The sequence below is a fragment of the Gymnogyps californianus genome, chromosome 5 (assembly GCF_018139145.2).
Source record: "Gymnogyps californianus isolate 813 chromosome 5, ASM1813914v2, whole genome shotgun sequence".
NCBI lineage: Eukaryota > Metazoa > Chordata > Aves > Accipitriformes > Cathartidae > Gymnogyps > Gymnogyps californianus.
This window is the reverse complement of record NC_059475.1, coordinates 60609152-60621925: the sequence shown is the minus strand read 5'-3', so window position 1 is coordinate 60621925 and position 12774 is coordinate 60609152. Positions and strand designations below refer to the sequence as shown.

General features: G+C 43.9%; 1 protein-coding gene across 1 annotated transcript in view; it reads right to left on the bottom strand.

The window, feature by feature from the left end:
• Positions 1 to 5537, bottom strand: part of ASPG (asparaginase) — a 48320-nt gene extending 42783 nt beyond the window's left edge. The window contains exon 1 of the mRNA XM_050897916.1: positions 5354 to 5537. Within this exon, the coding sequence (XP_050753873.1) occupies positions 5354 to 5537 (184 nt within the window). The remainder of the gene's footprint in view (positions 1 to 5353) is intronic.
• Between the last annotated feature and the right edge of the window lie 7237 nt (positions 5538 to 12774).

The following is a 12774-nucleotide window of genomic DNA, read 5'->3' as shown; positions in this document are numbered from 1 at the left end:
GTTATGTCTCACTGTCAATGGCAATAGCATTTCCATAGAGAAAAAAATAAATAAAAGAGAAAGCTAAAACAAACCCCACAGTAGGTACTGAGCATTGACAGATATAGACAAAAATCTCTATATATACCGAGATAGAGAAACCTCAGCTTCCCAGAAGAGTCTTAACTAAGTGCTCTAATTACTCTCTCTTTAATAGGTACTTTCCACTAGCAGGTTTAGGACTGAACATCTCAATTGACAAAAGGTAGAGAAGGTGCATAAACTGCTGAATAGAAAAAGTTGAAAGCGTGAATGCATCTTAAGTTCTGTTCACTCTCTCCTTGCCCGTGATGTTGTCTTTCTCTCTGTGGCAAGGGCCCTAAAACGGTTGGGGCTTAAAGTAGCCTAAGTACATTTAGCGTTTGCTGAATCTGCAGGTGTCCTGGTTGCAACCAGGTATTTCAAAGGGAATCTGCATGCCATTCTCTGTTAGCCAGAAAGGCATTTGATTTGATAAATTTTTGATGTTACAACCCTCAGCATCATAGAACTGAGCTCATTTGTGAATCTAACTTGCAACTCATCTCCCAATATCCTGTTTCAGGAATGACAGCAACAGTCCTGGCGTCCAGAGTCAGAAGCCACCCTGTTTTTCTTAAGTCTCACTTTTTGAGACTTTTTTCATTCAAGAAACTTCCATCAGAGGTACTTCCTTCTGGACTTCAAGATTCTACTGGCATTACTGTCCAGTTCAGTTCAATCTCAGTGAATGTGTTCTATACCATCTGTTCAGATGGTGAACAAACTCTCAAACTTCATTATTCTCCTTCTGCTAGTTCTAGTTATTCCTAATTTGAGGCCAGATAATTCTCTCCTACTTCCCCATTCTTCTGTTTGTTTAAACACGATTCTCATCCAAGTCAGCATCTACATTTTTTTTTGCTTCACTTTCAAACAGCAAAGTTTATTTAAAATACTCCAAAACACAGAGAGTATTTTCAATAGTATTTCTATCTTTTTACATTTGCTTTCCAAACTGGTGGAAAAATCCTTCAGAACTCCCTAATCTCCCTCCTGGCTTGCCTTAAATGAAGTAGCAGGCTTCTTCATAGCCAACTTTCTCACAGGACGGCAACAACATTTAAGTGGATGTTTGGATTCCTGCCAGAATACTTTGTTTTACAAAATATACTTAACAGGTTTTCAAGCTTTGAATGTTTCATTCATTCAGCTATAATCCCTGCTTTTCCTATTAAGGATGTTCCTAGCTTAGTCACAAATGGCCACTTCTGCTGCGCTTGGGCATAGAGTCATTTTGGCTCTTAAATGCAGCCGAGTTTCAAGTGTTTTCTGGGTGTTTTCTGATTATTCTTCTGTTTGTCCAATGCTCATCTTGCTCTGAATACTGACAATGGATTAGACTGTTTATTTTTTGTATTTGCCCCAAGAACCAGAGAGCTGATATATGCTAGTATTCTTAAATCCCTTCTCTATAAATGGCAGTTCCTCATCTCTTCTCTTAATCACAAATCTGTCAGGATTTTTCTGTAATTGCTTGCACTGAACTTAAACCTTTTTTTTAAGACATTCTGCAGATGTATCCAAGATGACCCACTTACAACCTATGCAGTCCCCTACATGCATCTACATTCAGCAGTGTTTTCTGCTTTACAGCTTCAAGAAGCAAACACGGGGGAACTCAAGTGCAACTGTTTTAAGAACACTTCTACTTTATTATGCATGGAAAACATCTTTTGTGAGCCAAGCTTGTTAACCAAGTATCTGAAGCAACTTCACCCCTGCAGAGAAGAGGCAGGCTGTGCAATTTGTCCAAATAGCTCTCATCAACTTCTGTCCTTTCCCTCTTTAGCTGGCCAACCCTGGCATCACAAAGTGGACGGACAAAGGCAGAATGGCAAACAAGCAACTGTGGCTGAGGAGAACAAGCATGGTTCCGTCTCATCTAGGACTCTGCTTTTCACTCCGGTGCTATAGATAACACAGTTATAGCTACTTGCCAATCAAGATATCCTATAACCTGTGCTGCAGCAGAGAACAGGGAGCTGAAAAAGTCTGATGCAGCTGTGTCAGTGGGGCTCTGCACCCAAGAAACCACAGGTGTTGGGGAGAAGGAGCATACTGTACATCAGCATGCTGAAGTCATCATTCCCAATCCTAACAAACTCTCCATGCTGAGGAATACAACGGACTTCGCTAAACCAGTTTTTACCTATAGGAGTATCAATGGAAATGGCAGATACATCTACAGTGCCGGATCCCAAAAGTAACAACTACATTTTGCAAAGGCAGAGAAGCAGAAAGCGTTCCCCAAAATATTCACTTCTGCAGCTGCAGTATTTGGAGCTTTCAGAAGTGAAGTGCATAGGTTTCAAACAGAAAAAGGTTTGGACTACAGCAGCCAGTCCTTTGGCAGTCTAGTACATCTAGCAAAAGACAGATAATTAACTAAGTTAGCCAGGCAGACTCTATTCCAAGATAAGTAATCTTTCAAAGGGGATTCAGCTTAGTTCTACTTGTATTTGTTGGGTGGTTTTTTCTTAGTATTTCAGGTAAAAGCTAGGAAAGAGATCCAGCCCACAAGCCCAAGGAAAAGATCTTGTGAAGGCACCAGCCAGGAGGAACACGAGCTCAAATTTGATGCAAAGATTAGCATCACAGTAACCTCACTAAGGAGTGCAGTAAGATTCTCTTTCTGAAATGAACTACTGATAAGCCAAAAGAGGCTGTTGTAGGAGGAAATAAGTAGGAGGAAGTGGAAGAAAGAAATTTTTAAAATGCACTGAAATGGCTTATTTGACAGCAAAAACATGAATACTGAGAGAGTCCACAACTGAGTCTGGTTGTCACCCAGCTCACACAAACAGAAACAGACTATCCATCCTCTGAAAATGACTCCTGCACAGGTAACCTGTAGGTGTGCAGAAAGTCCAACAGGTCCAAGACCTGCTGGACTTACTACACGTGCACAGGTCAACTGCAGAACCTCTGCAGGAGGTTTACAATCAGATATCATGATGATAAATAATCACTCCATACATGCTCAATAAGCCCAGGGAATGTGATTGTATCAGTCTTGCACATGGGGGCAGTTCTGCACAGGAACATATTCCTTGCAGAACACATTAGGCCTATCAAAACTGCCTGATTTTAAAAACGAAACCATCTTCTCCCAGAAACTCGAAAGGCCATAAAAAAGCTTGTAAGCCTAGACAGAAATTAGTTAGGTAGAAACCTAGCTTGATCCCTTCGCTTTGAGCAGTTGCTGCTATGAAAGGTTTCGTGCAGCTCAAGGAAGGTATTTCTGTTCACCTTGCATGAAATAAAACACTTGTAGTTCTAGGTATGGTTGTAAACAGGCGCTTTCTATCCATTGATTAATAAAAGAAATGAGCATCTATCATTTTTTTCCTTTGAAGCATGCTGCCTTTCCCATGCCCTTTCACCAGCTTCTGTCTGAACACTAAAGACTGCCAAATATTCTGAAAGAGGTACTCTGGCTGCTCTGCTGCTAGATCTGTGTATGAAAAACAGGTTGAAACCCTCACTAGGCTGTAGCAAGTCAGCATCATTGGATCATAACTGTTAGATTGTTTGCACATGCTTTAATGATTGACACTTGTTAAACAAAAGGAAAAAAAAAGGCATACAAGATGAGAAGAGGTTATGGAGTTCATTTATAAAAGAATGAGACGTGATTTAATTTATTTGCTTAAAGGTGTTTGGGAAGCTGAGAGGGTAGAAGTAGGAAATTATTTTACTATAAACAATGCAGACAGGGAGAGGAAAGTTGCCACATGTCATTTGAAGTACAGATTTTTTTTTTTTTAACAACTTTGATAGATTGAACACAAAGATAACAGCCATAAAAAACAAAGCAGAACAACCCCTTAAAGCATCTTCCCTACAACAATAAGGATCAGTCAGCCACCATCTTCTGAGAAGGAAGGATGTATTAGAAAAAAATGTAGTCTAGGAAGCTCTGAGGTGAAGTCCCAAGTGTTTTAATCCTACAAATGAGTAGCTGAGATGGTATTTCAGGCAGGGGCTTGAAATTTTGTAGTAGGGAACACAAGTACCCATGCTTCTGAACCTAGACACAGGCTCTGGAAGCCCTGGGATGCTCCACTGCCTCCCAAGTGAAGGAGGAAGGAAACTGAATAGATGTTCAATCAAAACTGGACTGCTTCCCTCTCCCCCCTGCCCCATACATTACCTTCTTTCCCTTTATACCAATGCTAGTAAAACACAGCCCTGCAGCAAGTCAGACCTGGCTGAAATCTGTTCTTTTCCCCAGACACATTAGTGGGCTGATGCTTCTGGCATTCCTTGGGATCTGTGCCTACTGAGTGAGGGTCTAGTGGTGCTTAGGTGCCACCCCAACCAGCTTCTGGATTGGGGGCCGGGGGGGGGGGGAATGTCAGGTGCGTTTAGGCACCTATCTGCTGACATTTAGGGGCACCTGAAAACACATAGCATATACCTGTAGGCACCTAAGAAGCTTTCAGGTGAAATGCAGGCAGTATACTGAGACATCTCAGAGTTCAATTTTGGATTTAAACATTTTTCAGCTGGTGGGAGGGGGAGCCTTTTCATCAACGTAAGTCTCACCCTCCCTTGGTAAGGTAAAGCAGAACTCTTCAATGATTTCTTGAAGGAAGTCAAGAGCTGGTAGGAGAGCAGCAGAAGCCTGCCCAGAGGCAGGTGAGCACAGATGCTGCATCTGATCTCGCTCGTTGTGACACTTGCCAGCATGTACACTGCCACACTTGCATCAGCTGCATCTGTCAGGTCACCACTTGAAAATCCTTGACTTGGCCACTACCTCCAACAGCCCACGCTCCTCCCAGTGGGAATGTGAGGCACATGCTCTCTGGGTAGCCTGGGATGGTGGCTCTTCTGGGGCTAAAAAACATACTACATGACTGGTACAATTAAGCTGGTTTCACTTTCAGTGCGCAAAGGAGGGCAGAAAGGACTCATACTTCAGGAAACACGTTGTCCTCTGCCAAAATCTGCTCTAACTAGCTGTGAGGCTCACTTGTCAGAAGGATGCCTATCAACCAAGCTACCGAAATAACCAGCTGGTAGGAACAGAAGATTAGAGGAAGGCACACACCCTTCTGGCTTGCTCGTACCAGTTATGAGAAACCCGGGGATGCTGAACCATAAACCGTGCCAGGGAGAGCGCAAAGCAAGGCTGTTAGTTAAGGAGGCGGCAGCCTCAGCCTCCCCTCGCCAAGCAGTGCATCCTGCGCCCTGCCAGCACCCCACACCAGGCCGGTTTCGCAGCGCACCCTGAGGGGGGGGCCCGCCTCTGCCGCCCCGCTCCCCCCTCCGCCCGGGGCTCCCTCACCCTTGACGTCCTGCACCATGCCGATGGTGCCGCCCGTGTTGATGACCAGCACCCGCGCCTCGGCCTTCGAGCCGCCGGCGGAGGCCGGGGGGCAGCTGGGGCTCTCCTGGGCCGGGGGCCCGGCCAGGGCTTTGCTCAGAGAGCTCGCCTCCGCAGGGTGTTCTCCCGCCGCTGCCGTCTCCATCCCGCTCCTGAGGAACCGCTACCTCTCGCTCGCCCGGCGAAAGGGCAGTTATAGGGCGGCTGCGGTACCGTCCCTTCCCGCCCCGCCGGCCGGGCAGGCAGCGGGGTGGGGCCTGCCCGGGCCGCAGCGCTGCCCCCAGAGGCGGGGAGAGCCGCCATGCCCGCCTTCCGCAGCGGGTCGCGAGGAGGCGGCGGCTGGAGCTCGAGGGCTGCGGGTGGCCGTGAGGGACAGCCGGGGGGCGGCGGGGCCCCTCGCCCCGGGGCGAGGTGAGGGAGAGGGGTCGGGCCGGGCCGGGGCGAGCCCTGGCACCGCCGCCAGCGTGCGGCACCACCCGTTGTACTTTGCGCCGCTGCTGCCGCGGGGCAGTGCCAGCCGCCGGGGAAAAACGTCAAGGTCCTTCATACTTGAAGGAGAAGCAAAGAGCAGCGGCGTGTTTTAGGCCCGGAGAGAAGGGGGTAAACAGGGCTCGGGGTCAGCCCCGGTGAGACGACCTGTGTCGTCCCCTCTTTTTTCCAGAAGGCTCTTGGGGAAGAAGGCGGGAACTTCCTCTGCTTATCTGGCCTCTGAGGTGACTCTTTCCTACAATTTCAGCTTCCTAATCTGGACCCTCGGTTTTCATCCAGGTTTTCTTGCGAGAGAGGAAAGAGGTTCCACATTGAGCCCTGGGCCAAATGGGGACAGTCTGGTACAATACTGCCTGCTAACAGCTGTAATACAGAAAATAAGGGTTGTGCTGGAAAGGTCTCCTTGGGCAAAGATGAGAGCTGTGGAATAAGTAAACAGTCAGCAGCCTGCAAAACCACAACCCATCCAGACTGATTTCTTGGTTCAATCAAGCATCCATATACAGTCCTCTCGTGTAGACTGTATGGTAGTATTAGCCCACAAACTCCTTTATTTGAGCTCTTCTGTCCCTTTGAGGACATTCACCCTTGAGGATTGGTATTTCCTGGAAAGCTGTGACCACAAAATGGTTCTTGATACAGCCAGATGCAACATGCAATTGTGAAAGATAGCTTCTGTTTCTCAACAGTCTTGGCAGAAGTGCTCAGGGGAAAATAAGCTAATGGTCAACAGAGATGCCCAGTTGTGCATAGGATGATACCATCTCTGTCCATGTAGCTGGGACCTTTGAAAAAGAAATGAGAATAAAGAGGAGGGGGAAAGTTACTAATTCAACTTCAGAAGTTCTGAATGTTTGTCTGTTTTATCCTGATGATCGTCTCTGCTGTCGTTGCCCATACCTGCAAAAAGCTTGTCATCACCAGGAGCTGAATTCCATGATCCTGAAATGGACTTCTTCCATGCAGTAGGGATACTTTAGAGTCTTTGCTGATGCAGAGAAGAACATAGAGGAAACAGGTTTAGGAAACAGTGACAAGGTATACACATCTACCTCATTTCAGTGCTCCATGAGAAACGGCAGCAGTATTATGACCCATAGCCCTGGTGATTGTAATGCTGTAGTAGAATTGCTAGTGTCATCAAAATAGATGGAGTAATGCTGAAATTTATATGGCTATGGAAAACAGCGATGTCTTCTGGTCTTACAATACCAGCAGTTCCTCCAGTCCTTAATAACTACACAGCTGAACTGGTGAGAAAAGAGCTGTTATTTGTAATAAATATCATAACAGAAAGAGTAATGAATTACCAGTTTAGGGAACAGAAGACTCATCTCCATCCTATTCTAGATTGTAGGCTTAACTGAGCTCCAGTTTATATTTCACCTGTTTGTTACCAGCGATGTGCTAGGCATTTCTCAAATTTTCCTCCATCTTCCTATAACGGTCTTCCTAACCTTTCAGACATAGAAGGCCTTCTTCAACTCAAATGCTTCAAAATAGAAGCATTAAGCTTCAAAACTAAACACAAATTTAGGGTTTACTGTCTAGGTAAAAATAGTTGATACATCTGGATTAGAGGGCAATTTTGCAGATAAAGGAAGTGAGGAGGTGTGATGAAAAAGGTGATGTTATAGGTATTTTACAGAAAAAGCTCGAGGCATGTACCTTATAGACTATGGAACTCGAAGAGGTTAATTGTGGGAAGGGGGGGCAGATTAAGCTCTGGCATGAAACAAAATTATCTGTATTAAGCCCTGTATTGGTGTCTAGCTCAGATACTGGTTTTACTTCTAGGAATCATGTTTGGAAGGTATATGGTAGTTTCTTTTGAGGATCAGGTGTGAGATCAAGTGTAAGGAGGCTGAAGTTGGTTTCAAGGAAATCTGGTAAGTCTTAAGGTCTGTTGTCATGAGATTTGTTATTACTGGCCAACTATAAAGCAAAATTAGCAGAGTAACTGGCTAAAAAACAGTGAGCTAGTTACTGAGGACAGTAACTGCTGAGAAGCACAGTCTGCATGAGCTGAGAATGAGCTGCCATGCAAGTACTGTGAGGCAAAACGTGTACCTTAAGTGCCTGAGTTAGTAAGCCAAAGGAGGAACACGCTTCCTGTATGAAAGTGGTGAGGGTTTTTGGCTCCAGGTCATATGAACTTAATTTGTACCCTGTGCTGCAACTTTTGAATAAAATTTAACTGAGTTTCAAGGTAAAAATGTATTGTGGGATGGTCCAAGCAATTTCTTCTGCTTCCAATTTCTATGACTTACTATTCCAACAGAAATAAATTATATGCACTCCCTCCAAGTTGTCAAACTCTCTCTTATACTGGGTGGCCCAAAACTTGGCACAGAATTCCAGATAGGGTAGGGCCTCACAAGTGCCAAGTAGAGGGGTGTAATCATTCCCCTTGATCTGATGGCTGTGATTGTCTTGCTAACACAGCCCAGCTAGCTACAGTCCTAGCTTTCATTGCAGCAAGAGCCCTTTGGTGACTCATACTTGACTTGTCCATAGGACCCCCAAGCCCTTTTTGCACAGCTGCTACTTAATTTTTCAGTCTCCAGCCTGTACTGATTTATGCAGTTATTCCATCTCAGGTGCATGATTGCGCATTTGGCTTTGCTCAATTTTATGAGGTTCCTGTCAGCGCATTCTTCCAGCCTGTTGAGGTCCTGTGTTGCATTTCAGGTTGGACCATTATTCTTTCAGTTTGTCCCTAAAGATCAGCCAGCTCTCCTGGGCTCCTTTACACTTTGGGATGGCCTCCCAAGATATCTTGCCTACTAGATCGCTGAAGAAGCCAAAGTCTGCTCCCCTAAAGTCACGGCCTTTAATCTACTCTGTCTCTTCCTCACTTCTGTAATACGAAGGTCTGTTTGTGAAACATGTCCTGTTTGCCTTGCACCCAGATATACCACAGAACTGCTTGACTGCAAGTAGGAAATACTTTGTAATACCTGTTTGAATTCCTTGGTTGCAAGAAGACCAAGAATTAAAGATAGTGATTGTAGCCAATAACTCAGCATCAGACTCACGGTATCATATACCTAATAAGGCTTGACTAATGTTTGATTAATGCTTAATTTTCAGTTAGTAACAGATGGATTACTTTGTAGCTGCAGCATAAATCAATGCTTGTTTATTTGAGACTCACCTGCTGTCTCAGAAAAATCCCCATCATGGCAGTCCCTGCTTCCCCAGTAATAACAGATGCACCTTTTCCTTGAGGATCCTAAGCGCGGCTATCTCAGACACCGCAGCCAAGGCTGCCCTTGACTGTCATTCCCTGACCACCTCCTTCTTGTTTGTGAGTAGCAGATCCAGGAGAGCATCTCCTGTATTCAGCCTGTCCATCACCTTTGTCAAAAAAATTGCCCCCGATGTCCATAAAAATCTCTTGGATTGCTTGTCCCTCCTCCACATTGTCCTCTCAGATATTGGGGTTGTAGAGTCCCCCATGAGAACCAGGACCTGTGACCAAGAGACGATTTCTCCCTAGTTGAAGGGGGCTTCACTCACCTCCTGTCCTTGATGAGGTGGCCTAGAGCAGGCACCGATCATGACGTCGCCATTGCAGCCCTCACTGTGATGCTGACTAGAAGGCTCTCAAAAAGCCTGTAAACCTTAGTCCATAGCACTATGTCCATAGCACCCATTACATAGAGCGCAAAACCAGCCCCAGCCCTCGCCTTCCTTGTCTTTGTGAAAGAGCACCTCTATCTATGCATTGCCATACTTCCTTCACGTGAACTCTCCCATCACGTCTCTAATTCCCCTATTGTCACAACTCTTCAACTGCACACAGACATCTAGTTTCTCCTGTTCATTTCCCAAGCTGCATACATTAGTATACAGGCATTTGAGGCAGGCCCTTGGTTGTCCAACTTCCTTGGATGGGAGAGAACCTCTCCTGTCACCCTGTCCAGTGTACGCTTCCAGCCACTGATAGACCTAACTTAAAAGTCTCCCTCAATAATTTTGCAAGCCCATTGACAAAGATGTTGCTGCCTCTACCATCTCTGGTAGTCCTTGTTCCCGAAAGACGGCTTTCTAGCTGTAGAAGCCTGAGTCCTGCCAACAACACCTGTCACACAGCTGGGTGTTAATCTGCAGAACATGTTTGCCCCAGCCCAGGTCTTTTCTCTTTGCCCAGAAGGACCAAGGAAGATGTCATCTGGGCTCCCATCACTGTTGCTGCTCCTAAGAAACAGAGAGCAATTTGAGATGATTTTTACTAAGACAAAAAAAAATGGCTTAATGCAATGCACAGCATAAAATATGTCTGTGAGTGTAAACTGGGGGCTCAGTTCCCCCTGGGTATCGCTACGATCATACTGAAACTGAATTTTTGGAAGTGATAAATCAGTGAAAATTAACACAATTGCAAATAGATGGCTTTATGACACTATATTTGCAATTAATTTCAGTATACAGAGCTCTTTAGAAACCAGTTCACATGAAACATGTATTTCCCAGATGTTTTATGTATTTAAAAGAGTACATTCCACCAATACATTCCAAGTCATGTCTCTCATAGAGCTCTCAATGGGCTTTAGCATGAACAATTTACAACACCATAATTCAGAGTATTATCAGGATATCTGAAATATAGCTTGTGCTCAAGTGACAGGAAGCAAGAGTAGTGCTAGCATAAGATAATTGCCTTTTTCATTGGATAGGAATCCACAGAATTCCTAATAATTCAGAAAAAGGGTCTTACAGAAGGGGTCAACAGCATCTATCTCATGAAAAAGACTAGTCATTTATCTGGAGTGGCTTAGGTGAAACAAGTGTCTGGTAGTCTTAGTCACTGCTGGTTCTCCCTGTCTCCCTCTTTTTCTTCATTTTACAGCTGAACTTTCCCCTCAGCTCGCTCTCCCTGGTTATTCATATTTTGTCCCTTAAGTCATGGTTCCCTTGGGAGCAATGCTTGATTTATCAGGTTTTGGAACTCCCACTTTACCCCAGTCTCTTCATTCACATCCCACTTCATGTGCAGCTGTCCAGAGGGCCGAACACCGAACGGTAATCAAAATCAGTGGGGTTTAAAAAATAATCTTGGGGAAAAAAGGCTTAAGTGCAGAGTGTTTTCAACCTGGGCTAGTCTTCTGATCCAGCTTAGTGCAAAGGCCCACTAATTGTTATATTGCAAAGTCAAAAGTGGCAAGAATAGAGATGGAAGCAAAAGGCTGAGGGTGGGAGGGTCTTAAATCAACTCCTACGCTGAGTGAGATGCCCACAGAACTATGGCCTCAATCCCAAATCCTGGAAGGAATCTGAGTGGGGAAAAAGAAAAGGAAAAGGAAGGTATTTCTGGAAGGCAGAAATACTTTTCCTCCTCCCTAATACAGTATAATAAAATAAAGCTGTTTCCCCTCACCTCAATATAGACATTTATCATGACAGAAGATCTTGTAATTTTTCAGTATTCACTCACCTGTATCAATGCAGAAAAGAAACTGCCCAGCTAGCAGCTTTTTGCCAAGCTTTATATAAACTGTAGGCTATTGAACAAAAACAGGCAATGTCTGAAGGCAGAAATGAACTACATAGTAACTCCAGCTGCTCTTTAACTGTGTGTATCGACACATCTACTGCAAAACTTTCTAAATAAACATTTTGGTTCTGCTGCAGGAAACCATTTTTTCAAAAGAATGAAAAGTGTGCAGCTAATTCTTATTATCTACCAGAGAAAAACATTCCACTTCATTCATTTATTTCTAGCACAGATCTCAAAGCATTTTTAATTGTTGTATTTTTTCCCTTTGCAGTGCTACTCAGAGTAAAAAAAATCACAAAAATCGCATGAAAAGAATCATTAGTTTTAAACTCTACAGAAAGACCATTCTAGGTTCTGTGGGACTCCTTCCAGAAAGAACTTAGGACTTTCTGGTGAACGTGATTTTGCCTGTGCGGTAGACGATCGGATCTAAACCAAAAGGAACCATAAAATTGTCAGTAGTAAGTTGCATATGTCATGTAACATTTTGTTTCACATCTCTGATCAGAGAGACCCAATTCAAAAAATTTAAAGCTCTGACTTAGAAGGGAAGACGACGACATATCTTCATTTTAACAGAACTGAAGTTCAATTTGAGTAGGATTACTAGAGTTGGTCAGAATTTCAAAACTTTGTTTTATAGAATAATCAGCTTTTGAAAACGTTTCTGGCAAAAAAAATGGTAAAGTATCTTTCCATTTTTTAAAAACATTCAGCATTGTTTATTTACAGTTGTCTTTTCCATATAAAAATGTATTTTCTTTAAAAAATCAAAACTGTGTGCTATTAACTGCATACACCTGATAATCACTTCATACACAGGATATAGAATTCTGAAGGACATTGCGAGATTAGAGAAGTGTTCTCAAGTAAACTGCAAAATAATATATGGAATGACTCATTGCACAAACAGATGGGCAGAGCACAGATGGATAGGTGCCAATTCCAGAGAAACTGCTTAGATAACACACTGGATTAGCACTTAAATAAAAGATGTCAATAACAGAAAAACATAATGAGGAAGCTCAGAGAGTTGCGACACATGTATTTCCCTGAAATGGTGCTACAGGCAACAGAATATTACCTAAGAGGGTAGAGAACTCAAGCTTAGAACTTTCAATTCCAAGGAGAACTTATTCCAGCATTTCTAATAGCTGAAGAAAAGGCCCAGGCTGTGCATCTTAGAATGTCAGCCTGGAAGAAACAAAAGTACCTCTGGAAGCTCAGTTGGCAAGGCTACATCTCAATAAGTGATTTTCTTGGCAAGGAGAGAAGAATGATGGCCTTGGATGGCTTAATGGACATAAGTTCCGGATTTGTTATGAGTTTGAAGCAGGGAGTTTTGGAATCAGAGGAGCAAAGTGGTATTTAATATAGGAAAGTGATGTTT